The 18,990-nt window shown below is 40.6% G+C and overlaps 1 protein-coding gene across 1 annotated transcript; it reads right to left on the bottom strand.

Annotated features, from left to right (window-relative positions):
• Positions 1-3,134: 3,134 nt before the first annotated feature.
• On the bottom strand, positions 3,135-18,981 carry ltn1 (listerin E3 ubiquitin protein ligase 1). Its single transcript, XM_040033145.1, has 32 exons — positions 18,806-18,981; positions 18,425-18,631; positions 17,240-17,338; positions 16,654-16,884; positions 16,513-16,565; positions 16,220-16,400; positions 15,773-15,946; positions 15,424-15,614; positions 15,060-15,207; positions 14,712-14,969; positions 14,208-14,519; positions 13,632-13,850; positions 13,466-13,507; positions 13,161-13,350; positions 12,823-13,062; positions 12,570-12,723; positions 12,281-12,431; positions 11,909-12,119; positions 11,611-11,767; positions 11,262-11,366; positions 11,021-11,148; positions 10,800-10,929; positions 10,181-10,325; positions 9,651-9,867; positions 7,226-7,463; positions 7,019-7,096; positions 6,691-6,877; positions 6,393-6,558; positions 5,757-5,977; positions 4,452-4,646; positions 4,053-4,220; positions 3,135-3,930 (listed from the first exon to the last, which is right to left on the bottom strand). The coding sequence occupies exons 1-32, from the start codon at positions 18,845-18,847 to the stop codon at positions 3,868-3,870; spliced, it is 5,301 nt and encodes a 1,766-aa protein (XP_039889079.1). The 5' UTR covers positions 18,848-18,981; the 3' UTR covers positions 3,135-3,867.
• Positions 18,982-18,990: the final 9 nt, after the last annotated feature.

The raw sequence follows: 18,990 nt of genomic DNA, 5'->3' as shown, positions 1-18,990 counted from the left end.
CTGCAGAAGGGGCTGAGCAAGTGCCCATTTAGCTCGTGTGCAGGAGTTAACACATGCAACCTAAAATATTCAAGAAGTACCACTCATGCGTTTGTCCTAGTTGCATCTAAGAGGATTTGGCCATGCTCACATTCCTTTTAGGGTTCTCTTGGGCTGTTACTTGTAAACTCGGGGCCCTACTTTGTGGTTGGTTGACTGAAGCTGCATGTAGAAGGTTTACTGATGGGGCAAACAGCACACAGGCGGTCGTATTTGTTGGCGCACATGTGCTTCTTGACTGTGAATGTCAGTGCTTATCAGAGTAATCATGGGAAAGAAGAAAAGCAAATATATGTTTTCAGTAGTCATACAAATAGATTATCCAGGCACAACGATCGAAACCAGTTATATATATTTTTTCCTCGTAAAACAATATCATGTCATGATATATTGCATGTCTCTGTAATTCTTTACCTTTTCTCTTATCAGTTTAGTCTCCAGACATAGATTCGTTTTAAATCTACTCACGGTGCTTCTGGATCACAGCCAGTCTTTTGAAAACAGCAATTTCAGTCACCCGGTCTTTGGTGTCCTCCACTGCTGCTATAACATGGCAGCAGTAATAGAAAACTATAAAAGGCCTGTGCGCGATGACAGAGTAATAACAGTAGATTTAAACTGTGGCAGCACAGGCAAGCCTCTCCCAGGCATAATGACTAATACAAATGCATGTCTATGAGCCAATAGACTGAGGTCAATAATCATTGCTTTTTTAAACTTCATTATATGAACACAAAATGTTAAGGCAAACCACTTTGGTTCAGCCTAAACGAACTCCAGAAATTCCCAGGATTACGTCCAAACACATATAATTTGTTGTACGATGGGGAACATGGGAGAGAGCTACACAGAGAGGACATGCAGATGCCAATGAAATGACTATTTGGGATTAATTTCAATAAAACTAATATGAGTAGAGTCATACTGACTGTGATATGTGTACGTGTAAGACACACACACACACACACACACACACACACACACACACACACACACACACACACACACACACAGTAATTCAAAGCCATTTCCAGAGCTGAGCAGTTGCCTGCAGTGTTGCGGAGTGGTGTGACTGTGATGGGTCAAGCCTCCTACAAATGGTTTGGAATGCTAAGAGTCTCAAAAATGGGTCAGAGAGAGCTAAATGAGAGCTAACTAGGCCTGGCTAATTATGAAGTAACCAAGTCTACATTGATCAAGCTCGAAGGCCAGAGAGGCCACTGGACTGACTTGTTGTAGACAGGGTTTCTTCTAATTAGCTTGCACTAGTACAGCAGTTTCATGCAAGTGGGTCAGTGTACGAGGACAGCAAACGAATGGATGGATGGCATCAAAAGCTCTTTTAGTGTTTAGACGAGAGATGCATGTGACATCTGATCTATTGTCTCGATCGACAGTCTCCCAATAATCTGTAGAAGCAGATTAGAAATAATTAACCTCTGCAACTGTCCTATTCAAAAGCTGCTAGCATTGTGACTTAAAATATGAATCAAATTCATTAGAGTAATTAGAGATAGTAGGGTAATAATCCCTCTGTGATCTCTTTTTAATTTCCCTTTTAAATTTCACATTAATTATTTGAATGAAATGAAAAACTATTTGTTTGAAAAGTAACTTGAGACAGAACATTTTACAACAGAAATTTGATCCTTCATAGGTAATTTAATCTCCCTAGACAGACCCAGAACAATAATCCCTTTTCTTCTAGGTTAATATGGCCACATTTCCTCAAATAGCACCTCTTAAGTCACAGGACGTCAGCCGGTCTTTGTGATAATACTGCCATCTTCCGGTGAGGATTGACGTGGTTCTGGTTTGAACAAGCTTCAAACAGAACTGTATTGTAGCTCATAACATTTGCACCACTGCTTAATCAACCAGATAATGAGCAGTAAGATTTGAGGCTGTTGGTGTGAGTGTTTCTGTCAAAACTCAGGAGGGAGAGGGGGGGTGTGGTATAAATATTTATCCATGGCAAACAGATCAATAGCTATTAAAAAGGTCAAGGGCAGATGATGATGGATGCTGGCTGTAGGTTATCGATAAATTCTGGCTGCTATAATGAATTACAAATCCACACATGCCTGCGCACACGCATAGACAGCAGACCAAATGATAGGGATTAATTCATTGATCATGCTTAATCTGTCATAATTAATTCCATAGGAACAACTGTGATGAGAGCAAGCCTCCATTAAACAGATAAATTATTCAACATGAGGAGGAGGTGGGCCCAAGATAAATGAGCTTGGGAGACTTGTGCAGCAGTCGCAGGCTGAGGCTAATTACAATCTTTTCTGGGAAACTAGCACAGGTTACTTACAGTTATAAATGCATGGATATAAAATACTATACAAGTGTAACTAGAAGCTAAGGTTCACCAAACAGTTCATGGAAGCACACGTGTCATTTAAGCTGACTTTAAATAAGGTTTTCAGGTGATGCATGCCATAAATATCACCCTTGTTAACCTATATACTTTTATACAGACACTTCTCTTTAGCAGGTAGTGGCCCAAGTCAGTATCACATCTCTTACCATATGTTAAGTCATGGGTTTATCCTTTAAGCCATACGTTTTTACAGTTTGTTCCTCCTGTGAACATATTGTCTTTAGTTACAGAATCAGGCCCTGGGCTCTGCACTTTCCTAGCTAACAAGAAAAGTGATTTTATAGATGATGACTGCAACAATACACCAGAGGTATAAAACTTTGTAGATTCGAGAGTAAAAGTCTGTGCATGCAAAAGGTGAAGAAATACAAGGGCAGTCTTTTTTTTTTACCTTTATGAATCCCCGCATATGCACTCTCCTCTATTGCATGACTCAGTCATCAGAAAAACTGATATATTTATTTATAATTCTCCACCTGGTCTTTGTCTGTAACATCCTGGGAGACTTCAAGGCCAGCCTTTTGTGTTCCTATACAAAAGCAACTTGCTATACGGTATACATCACCGTGACGACTATTGATGGTAACAAGCATAAACTTTTGACAGTAAAAACAACATAATTTTCTGTGGAACACAGCTTAAGAGTTTATTTTCCTGCATCTATTCTTTGTTCAGCTCTGCTGCATTGAATCGAAGACACGCATTAATCAAATTGTATTTTATTTACTTTCAATCACCATTTACAGCTTTCTGCAGGCACAGGGTGGACACATAACATTAAGTTGCGCTATATTTTAGAATAATCGTGTTCATATTAAAAACCACCTCAATGAAGCTCTCGTTCATGCGTTTCAGAGATGAAATGCATGGAATTAAATCACACATCATCTTTGTACACTCCTAAATATTAGGAAATATTGGTGAAAATCCTCCTAGCCATTGTAATCCTTCAACTAAATCTCTCTTTATTTTTTAAGCTTACAGACCTACTAATTAAAACAGCTGCTTCTTAATGATTGAAGCACGACCAGCTCTCATTTTTCAACTTTGCAACTTTTTTTTGTTGCACACCTGTGCATTTTCAAAGATGGAACAAATCAGACTACAGAAAAAAATCAGCGCAACACCAGCAGGGAGCAGCTGATGCTGGATATATACAGTACAGTAATGCACTGGGATAAACAAAGCAAATGAACCAACTGGACTGTGAATACAGACAGAAACGTTCTGAAATTACAATTAGAACTAGATTCTGGTGGATTTTACTTTCGATTTCCGCATTATTTTTCGATCCAAACGAGGCCGTTCATTTCACTGATCTAATAAGTTCGACCTTAAGTTTGAGTTTTGTAATAACCTTCACGTAATCAATGTCAATCCAGCTGCGGTTCATTAAAAGAACAGTCGTCTTTTCAGCCAAGGTCATCAGACTGCGTTTAAAAAAAGGTCTCTCTGCAGAGTGGACAGGTGGACTTGTTGCTGGAAGTGAACCATTTGTACTGTAGCAAGAAGAGGAAAAAAAATATTGTTACTAATAGACAGGCTGCAGTTCATGGTCAGTGATCTCTATAAAGACTGATAAAAGATAAATGAATATTTATAAAATATATCAATATCTCACCAAACACGCAGAGTGGAACTTCTTTTTGCATGTGCGGCAAGCCTTCTTCGGCAGAGAGTAGTTGGATCCGTGGATGACGGAGAAGCAGATCATGCAGTCCTCTATTCCCTCAAAACGCTTATCCACATTGTTCTTCCACAGAGCCAGACCCTCCATTATACTGCCATTCTAAAAGAGCACATATAATTACATTTTCTCAGTGGTTTTGTATTCTTTTTCTTAGCCGTTATCTGAAAAGAAAGTATCTGCACAGCCCTGTAGTGCCAGCACTGGCCTTTCTACTCAACAAACTTTACTTTATCAGGATATAATACAAACAACAAGGGTTGAAAAACAACACCCCAACTTATTACAGCAGCTTCTTGCATATATACTTTTTGTTTGTTTCTTTTTGTGTACCTGATGTGTTAGGTAGGTGCTCAGCTGTAGCATCCAGTTCCTCCACTGCTGCACGGCAACACCCACACGCCTCCCACTCTCCACAGCGATAGAACCCAAAGGGTAATTCTGTGGAAGCTGAATCACCAACTCAATGAAGATATCATCCACAGAATAGGTGGCAATCACCTCCCGTGCTGCTGAGCGGGCCTTGACCTGGGGCACAAAGAAAAGAGAGAAAAAAAAAAAGCACGTTTTCACCGTTTTCACTGGGGGTCTTTCAGTTAAACAATCAGCCACCTGCTATATAATTAAATGCCAGGATCCTACTTAATGAACTGAATGCATTATTGTCAAGTGAGGGTTCATTAAATTCGATTTAACAGAAACTATTGTTTGTGCATCATTATACTCCAAATGTGAGGCAGGTGTAGCACTGCAGGATTTATTCATCTTCAGTGTTTATTACTACAAAAACCTTTTACCACAGGCTAAGAAGAAGGCATCTGCAGATTTTGACAAGATCGCGTAAGTAACTGCAAACGGTTCAGTGCAGAGAAGATGAGGAATTTCACATAGTAAAAGAAAAGAAAAAAAAAAAAAAGCCCAGAGGCCAGCTCAGAAAAGTTAAACATCTGGACTGTAAACTGCAGAAATGCCATTGTTTACTACGCCTCTTCCCCAAAGTAGGGTTGCGACCCAAGGGAGCTGCTGGTTATTGTTTCATTATTTTTTTGTAATTTTCTGAAAATGCCAGAGAACAATCTAAAAGAAAGTTATTATGTGTGAATACATTTTCCTATTTAAAATGTAAGACGAGTCGGCTATTTCAGCTACACTAGAGTGTTCAGCTCATATACTCGGTTCCAGGCTGTGTGGCTGAGTTTCATTGATTCTGATTTCTATGATTCCACTTCATGTTAACTTTGTGATGTTAAAAAATTGAAAACATGAGAAACAGTGTGTCAACAGCGGCTTCATAAAAGCCATTCAAAATGAAGAGAAGAGGTCTCGGTGTGTTTTTGGCAGTGAGGATGTGAATAATGAAAGCTTAAAAATGAACAAAGTAGACGGAGTAGTGGAGGAAACGCTCATCTTATGCTATTATTGCATTTTAAATGACACAATTTATAAAAAGCTGAAACGGCATATTAGAATTATATGAGAATTCTGCAATAGTTTTTTAATATCAATTAATTGCAAAAGGTTTCAGATTGTAACTTGAATAAAAAAAAGAAATCTGTACCAACAAGACAACAGATTTGGTGCTCAAACTAACTTGGAAATTTTAAGCTCTTTAACTAAGTAATAACTAAGTAAACTTACAGTCATGCTGTCAAACATTTGAGTGCTGGTGTGGACAGATGAGATCTCCTGGGCTGAGAGAACAGGACTGATGTATTTAATCGTGAACTTCTCCACGGCTGCGCTCACTCTCTTCTCCTGGCTATTCCACCACAGTCGAACCATGGCAGGCAGGTCTTGCACTGTGCTGTAGTACACACTGCAAGCCAGGTGAGGGAGCTCCCACTCAACACTGTCACACTCTACAGGGAAGAAGAACAGGAGGCGATATTTAAATCTGATGTTTAAGTACAAAAACAGCTACATATGCTCTCAAGAGAAAGGTTGAGAACTCCTTGGAAACACCACATTTATAGGCCGAGGTTACGATAGGGATGAGGGAAGTGAGAAATCGATACACAAACTGGCTTTGGTGATACAATACCAGTGTAAACAGAGAGCAAGGCGCAAAGGCAAAGGTGCTGATATACCCGTTATGAACAATCCTAACCCTTGTTTTTCAATGGCCACTGAATTAACTGATGGGAGATACTGTGAAAACAACGGTTTACTGACAGTCACTGGTGAACATATTCACTTGTGAACCAGCGCTGAAATCTTGGTAATCTAATGGGTTAAACTTTGTCTCGTAACTGTAGGTGTGTATATGTTGCTTACTGTCAACAGCCAGATTCAGGCTCTCTGTGAAGAAGGTTTTAGTCTCCCTCGCCTCTGCCTCCTGGCCTGGATAGGCCGGGTTCTCGGGCATCAGTTTGAAGACGTGGAGAAGGAGTTTGTTAAGGGAGCAGCTTCTCTTAAGGTACTGGGCATAATTGGCACGCAGCTGCAGAAATTATTAAGACAAGTTAATATTTTGAAAAATACCCTCATCAAATCTCATTCTCACCACAGAACTAATATGGCTTGCTCATATTCTGTCATACAATTAAATTTAAAATTCCATCTTGTGACTCACATGCGACGGTGAGGATTTAAAAAAAGTGAGAAGCAGCTTCCAGGACAGCAAGTATCCTAGTATGCAGGAGTACTCCACACTGAGAGGCTGGACCACTGCAAACTCTCCCACCTGAATGCCTGACAGGATGTTATCACACAGCTCTTCACAGGTTGACAGGATGGCCATCAGAGACGCTGGAGGAGACCTGAACACAAGATCTAACTGTAAGAATCGCTTAAAAATTTTACTTATAACAAAACCTGACAATATTTTGTATATGACAAAACAAAGAAAGTGGAAAAGAAACCATTGCAACTGTGCAACAAGACGATCCCAAATGACTTACAGGCATGGCTCATCTCTGTCGTCGTCAGATTTATTGTTGTCGCCTTCTCCATCACACTCGGGCAGCTGAGGCATGACCCTGCATTGACAAGAAGAAAGTACATTCATTTTTTATACCTTACCGTATACGTGAGGGGACTATGTGCAAATGCCTGCAGGCACTCAAGTTTTCAGGACAAATATAACACTGTATATTCAAAATCCTCACTTTTCCAATATGTGGTAGACGGCGATCTGAAGAGGTCTGGCCTTAAACAGGAGCAGAGGACAGAAAGTGTTGAGGAGTGTTTGAAGAGGCTCTGGCAGGTTCGTCTTCTGGTCCGCTATGAAGCGCGGTGGCAGCGAGTTTTGGGTTAGCTGCTGCACAGGTACATGCGTCAGTGCAACACCGACTGACTGCAGTACTGCCAAAGGGAACACGGGGTCATCTGGTTCAGCAAAGGCCTCTGAATAACATAACAAAGAGAATGATTAGAGTACTACATACAGGACTACGTAATGTTTTAACATGTACATCATCTTCCTAAACCATATAATAGAGAGATATGTTTTTTTGGTATTAGAAAAAGACAATTACTTACACTCATTATGCACTTGTGCATATGTAAATAACCGACATTAAATATCATACATGCTATAATACTGCATATATTAAATGGTATACAGAAATTAAAACATCTACATATAAATTTATCTAATGACAGTGAGTTAATTCCACTAAATTTGAAGTCCTTTACTGTCAGGAGCTAAAACATCTGTCTTCTTCTTCAACCGATCCACTTTATTTGATTTGGCACAGATTTTGCCTCTTCAGATGAAACCCTCTGAGGGACTCGTGTCTGCTCCAGGTCTCAAACCAGGGATCTTTCACACACAGGCAAACTGTTAACTACTACACCATGAAGCCGCTGAGGAGATTAAAAAAACCTCTGGAGATTCATATTGCACACTGTCTGCCACATGTTTTTACTTTAAACTTTATTATTGGTGGGGTGGGGTTGATTACTGCAACGCCTGTTCTCAATCAAGAAATCACTTAAATGAAACCTACCTCACAAAGTGGAGCACACCAAAAGATCGACATCATGTGAGACCACAGTGAGAGCCATTATGAGGCAAAAACATGGACAGCGGTGAACCTTCTCAGGGGTGGCTGGCCGACCACAATTACCCAAAGAGCACAGCGACGACCCATCCAAAAGGTCACAAAAGACCCCAGAACAACATCCAAAGAACTGCAGGTCTCACTCGCCTCAGTTAAGGTGAGTGTTCATGACTCCACCATAAGACAGAAAATGGGAAAGAATGGCCAGCATGGCAGAGTTCCAAGACAAAACCTACTGCTGAGCAAAAGATTTACCAGAAAACATCTTGATGATTCCCAAGACTTTTGGGAAAATACTGACAAGACAAAAGTTGAACTTTCTGGAAGGTGTGTGTCCCATTACATCTAGTGTAAAAATAACACAGCATTGCAGAAAAGGACATCACACCAACAGTAAAAATGGTAGTGGTAGTGTGATGGTCTGGGGCTGTTTTGCTGCCTGAGGACCTGAAAGACTGTCTGTGGTAAATGGAACCATCAATTCTGCTGTCTACCAAAACATCCTGAAGGAGAACATCCGGCCATCTGTTTGTGACCTCAAGCTAAAGCGCACTTGGTTCTTATAACAGGACTATGATCCAAAACACACCAGCAAGTCCACCTCAGAATGGCTTAAGAAAAACAAAATAAAGACTTTGGAGCAGCTTAGACAAAATCAACGACCTTAAAAAGGCAGTTCATGCTCGAAAACCCTCCAACGTTTCTGAATTACAACAATTCTGCAAAGATGAGTGCGTCAAAATTCCTCCACAGCGCTGTAAAAGACTCGTTGCCAGTTATCACAAAAGCTTGATTACAGTTGTTGCTGCTAAGGGTGGCCCAACCAGTTATTAGGTTTAATCAGATCATTTATTCACAAAGGGCCATGTAAGTTTGGATTTTGTTTCCCCTTAACAATAAATACCTTAATTTAGAAACTGCACTTTGTGTTTACTTGTGTTATCTTTGTCTAATATTTAACCTCCTAAGACCCGAACTCTTCCACGGCATGCAATTTTAATTTCTCTTTGATATTTGGGCTGATTGGGGCCCGATAAATGTAAAAACAAAGAACTACCAGATTTTTTTTTAACCTTTTGTTTTTATGAAAAATCAGAGCCACATATGAGGATATTTGTTTAAAATTTTGATAGAACAGTAGCAGTATAATGTCCTCGTAAGTGGATATCAGCCCCTTGAAGAGCAAAATTGAGTATTTTGGTCTAAATAACCCAAAATGTGATGTCCACATATGTGGACGCCAGGTCCTAGGAGGTTAAATGTGTTTGATAATCTGAAACATTTAAATGTGACATGCATATAAAAGAAGAGGAACTCAGGAAGAGGGTCAAACACTTTCACACCACTCTCTGCTCTTGCTGATAATGTTTGTCCACTTTCAACTTTAGAGGCGTGACTGAGGTATCAACTTTCTTCCACAATTTCCGACTGAATCTCTGGATCAAAAATGTACTATTCAGTTACACACAGGATATGTGCTATCTAATGTTTAGCAAAATTGGAAAAAAAACACCATATAGACACATACCTGTGATACTGACAGGCAGCGGTAACAGCAGGTTGTAGATTCCCTCTACAAAGAAATCTGTCCATTCGCCAGCCAGTTCTGGTGGCAGCTTGTCTGCTATATTGGACGAAGATAATGTTGTGAAGAACTCATTCAGCTTCACTATCAATCCAGCGTTCTCGCACACAAACAGCTGCACCCATGGGTTCCATAGACTTCCAACATTCTCACTGGCAGTCTGAGATTGAAACCAAGCAAATAAAGTCGAAGACTGTGAGAAATAAACATTCTGGGAGTAGCAGAGTATCACAACAAAGACTAACAATTTAAATACAGTGACAACAAAAAAAACCAGCCGTTTTCACAGATAAACTCCAAACAATGTTTGGGACTCTGCAGTGCGAAGACAGCTGGAGGATAATCCGTTTAATGCCTGAGCATACCGATTTGGACGTTTCTGTTTTCGCATGACGCTCAGCAGGCTAAAGTTTAGAACGATTTTTGACTGCGGTGTATATGTGAAAAAGGCTCATCTATGAGATACATCTCACCTCCAACCATGCCAACATAGAGCACAGCAGGAAGTCCCACTGGCTTCCCCCTAGAATTGCTGGACAGCGAGTCACCAGCCAGGACAGGAACCGCATGATCTCCACACTAAGGTTCAACTGCTCTGAAGTTGCTTTGGACAGGTCACTAAAACATGTGAAATAGAAAAAGCAGTCAAAACCAGTAGAAAATACACCAGTGAGTCACACAATTTAACCAATTGTAACCGTTTTTAACTTTATTGAAGAATATACCATTCTTTAAAAGAATTGACCAAATCTGGTATAAAGTATAGCTAATTTAATCTTACCTTATCTTATAGTAGGACTTGTTTTCCAGCATATTTTACAGATGCCAGTGGTGCAAGGGGTATGTGTCAAATTAACATTCATGTGAATCATCTCGTTTAGTAGGTACAAACCACATTTTACCAAGAACCCCCTATAAGACTTTAGCATTTTGGAACTGCTCATTTGCTTCTTACTTTATCCCGTGACCCCTGGAATACGATAACCAATGTTATCGAGATGTTATAAACTTCAGCTGTTGAGGGTTTTGATATCAGTGTACACAAACTTTGTGTTTCGAGAGATTAATAAACAGCTTATGCAGTTACATTACCAGCTAAAGAGGAACCAGTCCTCCCTGCTGTTCCTCCATTCCATCACAGTGGCCAGGATAGCCTGCACAACCTCTACTTGTGTGCTGGCATTCAGACAGCACAGCAGCACTGCCAGACACCCATACACATCTGAGACACACAGGCACAATTATTATTCACTTCTTCAATCGCAAAATAAGCATGTGTGCATTTGTGTGTATATTCATATGTGTGTTCTTACTTTCATCCTCCTGCCAGTTGACTAATCCAGCAGTAGCCAAAGCTACAAGACTCTCCCTGTCTTCATTGCTCATACTGGGGCAGAGTACCTGGAGTGTGTTCAGTTTGCTTTGAGACACTGGGAACAAACTAGTCAAACACAGAAAATTATGAATATGCAACACAGCTACAAAAGCAGCCACATGACGGCTCTGAGTGTGAAATCCGTGAATTTAAACTATTTTAACTGATCAACTGCTGACCTGTTTGCACTACCATAAAGCTTCCTCACTGCTGCGCCTTCCAAGCTGTTGCTGTGCATGTAGTTTTCTAGAGTCAGAGACCACAGACCTCCCTCTGTCACTGACCTAAATGGCAACAAGACAATTTTAAAAAAATAAATAAATAAATCACTGAATGGTGTTTTAAATTACTGCCTAGAAAGTGAGATGTGAATCAAAGACAGAGCAAAAAACATAAATGAGATATTTCCAGTAGAGCTGAAAACTCAATAAATCAGCTTCTGTTTATACAGAATTTTACGACACAGGTTGGTCTTGCCAAGTGCTAAATAAATCTGTTCTTTGTCAGGAATTAGTGAGTAAATATCACCTCGTGTAGAGAGTCTCCAGCAGGAGTTTCATTGGAACCTGTCCATTAAGCCCTTCTGAGAGGCCCCAGTCAGTCAGCATGTTGTGATATGTCGACACCATCGTAGGGCTGTAGTTTAACTCCTTACACCACTGCAGAGCGTAAAGTAGTTCTGAAACTAATGAACAAAAGGGCATCAAAAAATGGATTAAACATTATAGTCTGTCAAATAAAAAATACATCATGTAGTCTCGGAATAAAAACAAAAAAAACTAAGTTGAGGGAAAACTGTAGCTCATGTTCTGTTCAATTTGTCTACCTGTGTATGTAAGGTTTTGTTGAAGTGAAGGACTTTCTGCCTCACTCTGGCCACCATGTGTGAATGCAGCACTGTGTGCTACCTTCCCTAAAAGAGCACAGGCACACAGGTGGGCTGGCAGCTTGTTCAACTCCCTGAACTTCCACATGTCCATGGAGGGATTTTCACAAACATCTCGCAAACGGCTAGACAGTAAAGGGCTTTTGATCCACTGAAGACACAGAGAATAGGAGTAGAACTATGGATTAGTATCAAATATTTAATTGCAAGCTTTCATTTTAAAAAAATTCTTCCGTTTAAAATATTTGCCCATTGTTTACCAGCGCCCAAATGATCCCTTTAGTAAAACTGATGCGCATTAAGGTTACCGACCTGAGGAGGTAAGGCCCGCCTGATTCTTGTCCACTCTGTCTGGCTGGGCATCAGGAGGGTAAAGAACTGGATGATGATGGAGGACGCCTGATCACAGACAGAGATGATCGACTCCACCGCGCTTTGTACGGCCAAAACTAGAACCTGTATGCTGTAACAAAATAACAGCCGGAAATCTTAATTGCAACAAGACAGGAAAAGATTCTTCAAGTATGCATCACATGCAATAAACAGGTCAGAATTAGTTCAATTACAGACCACTTTATTTTTTAAAGAAGCATTTCCTTACCCTTTCATATCCAGCGGTGTGGCAAGCAGCTGCTTCCTCACCCAAACAGCTGCACTGTGCAGGAAGCCGCCTTCTTTGACCTCATATTCACAGTGTTGGACCAATGACTGGACCCCAGCCACGCACACTTTCCTCATTTTATGTAAAAGTGAGTCTATCAAAACAATATCACGACAAATGAGTTTTGCTTTGTTTGTTTTTAAATCATACCTGTCAAGTATGCATGAGGCTTGTGCACTGTGCAAATACCCACCAGATAAGTGAGTGTGCGCCTGATCTTGAGCAGTGAGCTGGAAGACGGTGAGCAAGAGCTCCTCAGCGGAGACGAGAAGAAGGCAGTCTTGTACAGAAGAGAAGAACGTGGAAGCCACATCACAAATGAATGAGATGAGTGGCTCCATGTTGCCTTTATCTGATAGGCTTTTGGTCTCAGACAGAGTGGCGTGGAGTTTCTCCAAGATTTTCTCCATGTACACCTCTCCGATCAGAGACTCTGCATATGTAAAACAGACAGAACACGTGATTTTTGAGTAAAACAAGCAAACAAAAAAAGTATTTTCTTTTTGTAGAAATGTTTGATTTTGTGTTCACCGTTGTTGTGATGCTGAGAGAGGACCAGGCTGATAAGCGTCCAACTGTGGCCGCTTGCAGAAGAGATGGAGTCGCAAGAGCTGCTCCCCACCTTGCAGAGCTCCTCAGTCAATCCCAGGAGTTGTTCACCCAGAACCGAACCTTTTAGCCAATCACTGCAGCTCTTCAGAGTCTCCGGATCCGTACATGCCTGACAGGAAAGATAGCAGAGCAGCACAGACAGTTCCAGCATCATAAATTGGATATATATGTAGGGAACAAGCTGAAGAAAAGAAAAAAGAAATGAGTGAGTGAGTAGCACATACCCTCTGAATAATCTGCAGGATAATTCCCCATGACAGACCCATCTAGAAACCAGAGTGAAGAGTGAAAATATTAGCACAGGAAAAAGGTTTGAGATGAATCTCCAGCAAATGTGGGGATCCTGATGATAGTGAAGACTCGACATCAAGTTTCACATCTGCATCTCACCGTGGTGATATGGTTGAGGATGCCGTTGGTCTCCTGCCCACTGCAGCAGTGAAGCGAGCTGAAGACCATCTCCACCAGGTGCTCGGTGTCTGTGCGCCCCTTTTCAGCCAGCCACACCACCACCCGCTCCAACAGGAACTGCACTGCTGGATTTTTCATAATCCCCTCATCCCTCTGCTTCTCGTCTTTTGTCATTTTGTCATCCAATTCAACCAATGTCTAAGAGAAGCACAGTTAGGGTGAAAAAAATGAAACCTTCAATGAGCTATAAGAGCTGGTAAGGATGAAATAATTTTCACTATTGAATCCAAAGGGTCATACAAGGGTTCTTTCACATTTAAGACTTCATTAAAATTACAGATAATTAACGTTACCGTCGGCAGTTTTGCAAATCATGACACCTATTTGTAAAAACAATGTTTTCACAGATTTTGCAATTAAGAAGACAAATTCATTGGGTGTAAAAAAAAAAAAGAAGATTAGCAGAACACAACCACTAAAAATCAAAGGAAGGAATAAATGATTGACATTAAAATACAATTCTCTGCAATTAAAATTAAAAAACAAATGACTTACACTGAAAACTCTGGGGGTGTGGAAAGAAAGCATAAGATGGGAGAGGAAAACAAGATGTCTCTCTGAGTTTTTCTCATTCACATGCACCAGGCACAGCTGTGCCAGCTGGCACACTACATCTTCAAAATGCTGCGTCTGTAGGGACCCAAATGCTTTCTCATTCACAAGCTCTGACACCGCCTGCGCAAGCTTCTCAGCACCATCCCCCTCAACTCCAGTTTTCTCATTTTCTTCTGGTTTAGAAAAACACAACCTGACAGATTTCTTCTTCTGCGTTTGCTTTTTGTTTACCCTCTCAGGATAACGCATCACCTGGAGAAACACGGGAGAGAATAGATTTGTTTTGGCGCCACTTTATCTGTTACCTAATGACCTTTTTTTCCTTTTCTTTTTTTGACATAAATTGCTCTGACAGTCATATTGATCTCCTGCATCCTCAGTGCCAAAATTGCCATTTCTGTGGAGAATACATTTGAGCAAGAGACTTTTCAAAAGTAAGCTTACATGTAGCAAGGTGGCTATCCCTTCCAAAGCCTGTGGATCTGCCTCCTCGTTGTCAACATAACTCACACAGAGAAGACCAAGTTCCTCCCAGAAGTCTGTCAGAAGTCTTTGAAAGACATCTTTGCTGTCACTGGCTTCACCTTCCCTTTGTAAACCTACCCTCTTCTCCCAGGAAATGAGCATTTCAGTGACCGAAAGGAAGAGAGGACCATTCTGAAGGGAAGGATTTCTTAGAGCATTTTCAAGTAGGGGTAGAAGCTACAAAAAGACAAAAGCAAATGTAAGAAAGATGCCAACCTCGCTAGCTTTACCATTATGGGAAAAGCATGCATGACTGAGTGACTCCACCTGCTGTGAATTCAGCATGGTCCTTATTTTCCCCTGGTCGTCCACATCCTCTGCATTTTGTAATACGCAGTATCTCAAGCACTCAACAAAAGATGTCACTATCGCCGCACTTTCTGATGGGCTCGTTACTGCACGCTCACTAGAAAGACTGACACAATCACACAATTGAGGTTATATAGTGCAAAAGATTATTAAGTTACATGAAGAGTAATAAGAATATTATTCATCAAATGACTTGCTAAAGAATTCAAGGAATACATTTACTTTCTGAGTGTATTAATTTGACCTGTACAATTTTCTCATTCAACATAATACATGCATACACTTTAAAAAACAGATAGAAATATACACATAAACTAATTACCCTTGTGCGAATGTAGTGAAGAACATGGTGAAGAAGTCCATCTTTGGATCAGTGACCTCTGGGGGCAGTTTACTAAGAAGCGGCATCAGATTCGGGTGTAAAGCTTTAGCCATGCCTTTGCCGCCCTCTTTTAACAGAGCCCAAAGTTTGGGCAAGAAGCCTTTCTTGGCATTCACGTGTGTCCAGCAATCCTAAACCACACACAGACAAAACAACAACAAAATAAAACACATCTACTTGTTGTTGCTTAACATAATGTCTTCTTGCACTACTTTTTCACTTCATTTTAATATCAGAAATCCAGCTGTATTATCATTATTGCATGGACATGTTTTAAACATGAGCTTACATGGATTGTAGACACAACGTGGAGAACAGCCTCCCACACGGGGGGCAGCACTACAGGATCCGTGTCGTCGATACTGAGGAGGACAGCGGGACAGAGACGCGCTGCTTCAGCCTGGACCAGTCCTGGTGTGAACTCACACAGAGCACACACCATCTCAAAAAACGCCCCCCTCACCTGCGGTTGTAATTTTTACAACAGTATATTAGACATGTAATATGTGGTTTCTAGCAGCACAAACAGGTCTGATGCAACTTCTCATAGTTGCTTATTCAGTTCAGATTTAGCCAAAACGTGCAAACAAACAGTAACAGAAATTAATGTCATGGTGCATTTAAAGCTTTCTGTTGGCAGGTGACAGCCCAGCAAAAACACCTTGTTTGTTTGTTTTGAGGGTTTGTTTTTTGCACACAACAAATACCATTCAAATCAGGCCTAATCAGCTAGTACCTGTGGAATCTTGTGTTTGCCATATTTCCAAAACTTTCCAGAATTAACAAGATGTGCTAGTCCTGTCTCCAGGGCCGCCCTGTCATCCTGGAGCAGCAGGGAGAGAAGTCTCTTCACCCCCAACAGAGAACTGGTCAGCATGCGCACATATTTGGCTTCCCTCTCCTCCTCCGTCAAACTTCTAGAGAACAAGTAAAAATCAGTGCCTCAGCAAAGACAGAATACATTATCATCGTGGCGCACAGTGAGAAGGACGAACAGAGGTGCTACAATGAGATGAAATCTTAGCATACTGGGAATCACTCAGTGTGTCGGCCGTTTCCTTCAACAAAACATCTTGAAGTACCTGCAATGTAAAAACAACAATTGCATGTTAAATTCAGCTAAAGCAGAAAATTCACCACGTCCACAATGATGCCACCGCTTCTACTCACATTAAGGATTTCATCCTTGCAGAAGCTGATAGCTTCAGGCTGTTTTGCGGGTGAGAAAGCAGCCTGGAAGGCCTGGAACGCAGCTGAGGCTGCAGGTGTGTGGGTGTCACACTGGGACAGAATCCAGTGACCCATCAAGCTTTTCAGAAATGGGGCCAAGCTGCGACGTACTTTTAGCACCAGCTGCTCAAAAGCCTGCTGGGTAGCCTCCCTAATGCGTCGATCGTGATCCTGACAGACATTATGAAGAGAAAACCTTTTTTAATATAGACACACCCTAAGAACAAACAAACACATATTTAAATCTCATATAAAATGTTCTTCTAGTGTAGTTTTAGGCAGCCACTTAGTGAGAAATAATTTTACACATTTTTATAATTACACATTGGTAAAAAAGGGATAATTGAATTGATTGATATGAAATCTGAAGTAGCGTAAAATCTACAATTGTTGAGCTGGTTGGAGTGGTTTGTTATGCACTAAATGTCATTTATTTTTCCAGAATAGTTGAAATTAATAGTAACAATAATAACAATCGAAATAATATGAAAACTAATCATGATTTCCCAATAAATGGACAGCTCACCACTGATATTTTGCAGTAAATCCTTGGCCAGTATGGTAGGATCCCTTTGACAACATCGGCATCCCGTTCCTGACACATGGACCCAAAATCCTGCACAGCCTGAGAAGATTACACATAATCACCAGACAAGTTTGGACCAAAAAACAACGTATCTAACAGTCATGTCCACACAGTATTTTATGGTACTGTTTGTAACATGTGTGTGGGTATGTGTGCTTTTTTAACTTTTTACATAGCAATTATGTCAAGTCAACTAAAGTCAAAAGTTTATTTCTATAGCACATTTCAAACAATGTCAGCTGTTATACGAAATATACACTATACACAACAGTCACTAAATCAACAACAAATATACACTAAAAACAATCAAATTAAACAAAGTAAGTAAGACTGTGCTTGCATTATAAAAAAAAAAAAAAGACAGTGTACCCTGCTCAACTAGAACTGAAAGCAAGTGAGAATATGTAGGTTTTTAATCAGTCTGTTCAGACTGGGCAGCTCTTATGTGAAAAGATAAGTTCTTTCAAAGGTCACAAGCCATGACTGAAAAGCTAAGTAAGATGGCATCAAAACCACTGAGACTATTTAAAACTTAGATCCTGAAAAGTAAATCCTGCTATGGAGTGCAAGCCAGTTTAAGGAGGCTAATACAGGTGTGATGTCATCACGTCATTTCTTTCCTGTTGAGAGTAAGCTGCTACAATTTGCGTTTCAGTTAGATTTCAACAAATGTTAAGTTTTTGTAAGTGACCTCTGTACACAACAAAGTGGAGTTTAACTCAAGCAACCAAGACACGATTGAAACAAACTTGCTGCTTTAATTCAAAAGTTTAATCAAAAGTACAGAATTCACCGTTTTAAAAAGGTAACCATGTTTACATACAGATCAACTATTTTCAGAGACGACTCAAATGTAATTGGACAATTGACTGACAAGTAGTTTCCTGGCTGGGTGAGGAAAGTTTCATCAGTATGGAGATTTGGTGTTCACTCTAAGTGTTAAACTTTTATTTGGTGGCTGTTCACTGAAACTCGCAGTGTTTCATATGCTTATATAAACATATGCTAAACTCCCAGCATATGTTTTGCGTAATATGACTTATTTACAGTGAAATCATGACGGGGTTTGTGTATCTGGCATCAAGCAGAATAACAGTTAAACTTACAGCTGGGGTTTAAACTCACCTTGAGTCTGGTGACAACATCCCTCTTCGACAATTTTCTGAGCACCAGGCGGAAATCTGCATCTACCAGGTTGTCTATGTCTTCCGCGCCGTGGACAGCTGGAACGTAACTCAGCTCCGAGGCGACGGTCGAACCGAAGCCAACAAACGCCGGGATTACGCCACCTTCCCGGGTCAGGACCTCAGCAGCTCGGCCGCTGCTGGACGGCTAGTGGCGGGAAAGAAAAAAACGAAGTGTGGTTAGCTACATCTATCAAACACCACAGCTATGTCACGCGTTGTGATAATCAGAAGTTTACATTAGCTCGTTTTCGGCTTTGTTGTTAGCAATTTTAGCTGTTGTCTTTAACACTCTGTCTTACAAACAGTGGGAGCAACTCACCCGAACATTTCCTTTAGTTCGCTGTTTATTCTTACCCCCCATGGCTATGTATTAATCTTTAAAGTGTATATTTCCTATGATAACTCTGTAGTTACTAAAGCTGACAGCATTTCATTACACAGACCTAACGCCAGTGGTCACGCTCGTGTTCCGGAAGTCTGGACTTCCTGTTTACATCTTTCAAA

Source organism: Simochromis diagramma, unplaced genomic scaffold (genome assembly GCF_900408965.1).
Source record: "Simochromis diagramma unplaced genomic scaffold, fSimDia1.1 OVJJ01000216.1, whole genome shotgun sequence".
Classification (NCBI taxonomy): domain Eukaryota; kingdom Metazoa; phylum Chordata; class Actinopteri; order Cichliformes; family Cichlidae; genus Simochromis; species Simochromis diagramma.
This window is presented reverse-complemented; position numbering and strand designations above follow the sequence as displayed.

Excerpts from the sequence above, each read along its gene's own strand:
- ltn1 (XM_040033145.1), bottom strand. The coding sequence starts at position 18,847 with ATGGGGGGTAAGAATAAACAGCGAACTAAAGGAAATGTTCGG. Across the intron at positions 12,120-12,280 it reads GGCGGGCCTTACCTCCTCAG|TGGATCAAAAGCCCTTTACT; the intron begins GTCGGTAACCTT and ends CTGTGTCTTCAG. Across the intron at positions 6,559-6,690 it reads TTAAATCCTCACCGTCGCAT|CTGCGTGCCAATTATGCCCA; the intron begins GTGAGTCACAAG and ends TAATTTCTGCAG.